General features: G+C 39.2%; 1 protein-coding gene across 1 annotated transcript in view; it reads right to left on the bottom strand.

The window, feature by feature from the left end:
- The window catches only part of Nlrp14 (NLR family pyrin domain containing 14), a gene marked incomplete at its 3' end in the record, with an annotated part of 15,521 nt that extends 14,956 nt beyond the window's left edge, over nt 1–565 (bottom strand). Inside the window, 2 exon segments of the mRNA XM_031384925.1 lie at nt 3–67; nt 493–565. Of these exon segments, the coding sequence (XP_031240785.1) occupies nt 3–67; nt 493–565 (138 nt within the window).
- Nucleotides 566–2,402: the final 1,837 nt, after the last annotated feature.

Here is a 2,402-nt window from a genome sequence, read left to right as displayed (position 1 = left end):
AAAGAGGTCCTATCCCATATAATAAAAAATTTTTCCTTCATTACCATTCTGTAGTCTATTCCATCATCTAAGTCAGTTAGAATGGAAAAGAAACAAAGACAACACATGCTCAAAACAATTTTTCTCTTAACTTCAATGTTAATATTTTCACTGCCCACCCATCTCCTTCTCTGTCTACCCTTCTCTCTTTCTCTCAGCCATATAGGTATTAGGAATTGAACCAGGTCCTTATGTAAGAGCAGCAAATACTCTTAACTACTTAGATCTTTCTTTAGACCTCTAGGTTAACTTTTGACTAGGCATTTCTAAATACTGTATTCTTGAAGTCCCAAGTCAATGTGGTTTTGGGCCTGACTTTGGCCATAACTCTAGTTCTATTGACTTTGAATGACTGATAACAGTGGTATATTGAAGGTAAACTGTTCAACTGAATAATGGTTCTTAGAAACCAACCCTGCCATCATAAAGTTAAAAAAATATACAAAAACTGACCAAAGTCTTTGTCCTCAGACACTATTTCCTCTTTAGAAACTTTGTCTTCCATCTCATCATCCTCTGTCTTCATGGTCTTTGTTGTTCCTGAAATAGGTTCCAAGAGAATCATGAGATTTACTAGATATAGAGCTTTAGGAAATGTTAGAATGGGGCTAGAATTGTTCTGGGTTGTGATTCTATGACTATCTGGGTATAGTGGTGAATTAGTTAAATCGCTTTGACTGTCAGCTGGTTGCATGCACGCTGTACCTGCCCAAGTGCTCTGGATTCACTAATGAAGGATACACACACACACACACACACACACACACACACACACGTTAATTTTGATATGCTTTGATTAACTCAATGGCTGGCAACTTCTAAACATCCCCACTTAGCACACACTCCCCTCCAATATTCCTGACTTAACATCTTAAAATATTTATTATTTCTTCTTCTTCTTCTTCTTCTTCTTCTTCTTCTTCTTCTTCTTCTTCTTCTTCTTCTTCTTCTTCTTCTTCTTCTTCTTCTTCTTCTTAGTATAGAATAGAGTTTATTTAGGGCATGGGGAGGGGAGTTAAGAGGGTAGTAGAGGCAGAAAAAGGCAGAGAGAAGGAGAGAGTAGAGAAGTAGTGGATGCCATGACCATGTGGAGAGAGGAGGGAAGGGAATGGGGAGAGGGGAAGTGGGTAAGAGGCAAGGTGGAGAAGCAGGAGTAAGAGAGCTTAAAATCTATACTTCATCTCTGCTACACCAGATCCAATCAGGGGAATGCCCCCCCACACCCCACCCAGGGCCACTTTCCCAGAATCTTACATGTTGGTAGGTCTTTAAGTCTGTTCTCCATGCTCATGCTGATTCTCCTTTTCCTTTCCCCTTCTGTCCCTTGACAATGCAATTTAAACATCCTGCCTCCATCTCCCTGCCCAGCCATTGGTTGTACAGCAATTCATTATTACCAACTGAAGCCAGCTGAGGGAAGTGGACCCTCAGTGTTTGGAAGCAGCTTTTGAGCAACAGATTAAGACAAAGCATTAGAACCAATACCCAACATCTGAGTTTAGTCAAACTAGAGCCAAGAGCTTCAAAAGCTGCACCAGGTTAGCTCAGGAGGAATGTGGTACAAACACTAGGGTGAACATTTGCCCCCTCTCTGCTCTAACATCAGGCACAAAATCCCCCTATGCAATAGAATCAATAAAGAAATCAAACTGAGGGAAATCTGGAAGTGAAAAATTTAGGAACTCAAAACGGAGACAATAGAGGAAAGCCTCACCAACAGAATAAAAGATGGAAGACAGAATCTCAGGTATTCAGGACATGGTGGAAGAAATGAATACTTTGGTCAAAGAAAATGTTAAATCTAAAATGATTCTGGCATACTATCCTGAAATCTGGGACACTGTGAAAACACTACATCTAAGGGTAATAGGAATAGAGGAAGGTCAATGACACAGAAAATATATATATTTTTTTTAAAATCAAATCCTATAGAAAAATTTATTAACAACCTATCAAGTACAAGAAGCATATAGGACACTAAATAGACTGTAAAAAAAAAGACCTCTATCACATATTAAAAAGTTAAACATACAGAATAAAGGATATTAAAAGCTTCAAGGGAAAAAGACCAAGTAACATAAAGGCAGACCTATTAGAAATACACCAAATTTAAAAGACCTTAAAAGCTGTAAGTGCCTGAATACATATTCTATAGACTCTAAGATACCAAAGATGCCAGACACAGAAACAGAGACCTACACACATACACACACACACACACACACACACACACACACACACAGACCCACCTCCAGACACATACACATAAAGAGACCCACCCTCAGACACATAGACTCATATCCAGACAAATAAAGACAGAGACCCACAGAGAGAGAGAGAGAGAGAGAGAGAGAGAGAGAGAG

This window comes from Mastomys coucha, unplaced genomic scaffold (genome assembly GCF_008632895.1).
Source record: "Mastomys coucha isolate ucsf_1 unplaced genomic scaffold, UCSF_Mcou_1 pScaffold21, whole genome shotgun sequence".
In the NCBI taxonomy this organism is placed as follows: domain Eukaryota; kingdom Metazoa; phylum Chordata; class Mammalia; order Rodentia; family Muridae; genus Mastomys; species Mastomys coucha.
The sequence above is the reverse complement of the archived record's forward strand: the minus strand, read 5'-3'. Positions and strand labels throughout refer to the sequence as shown.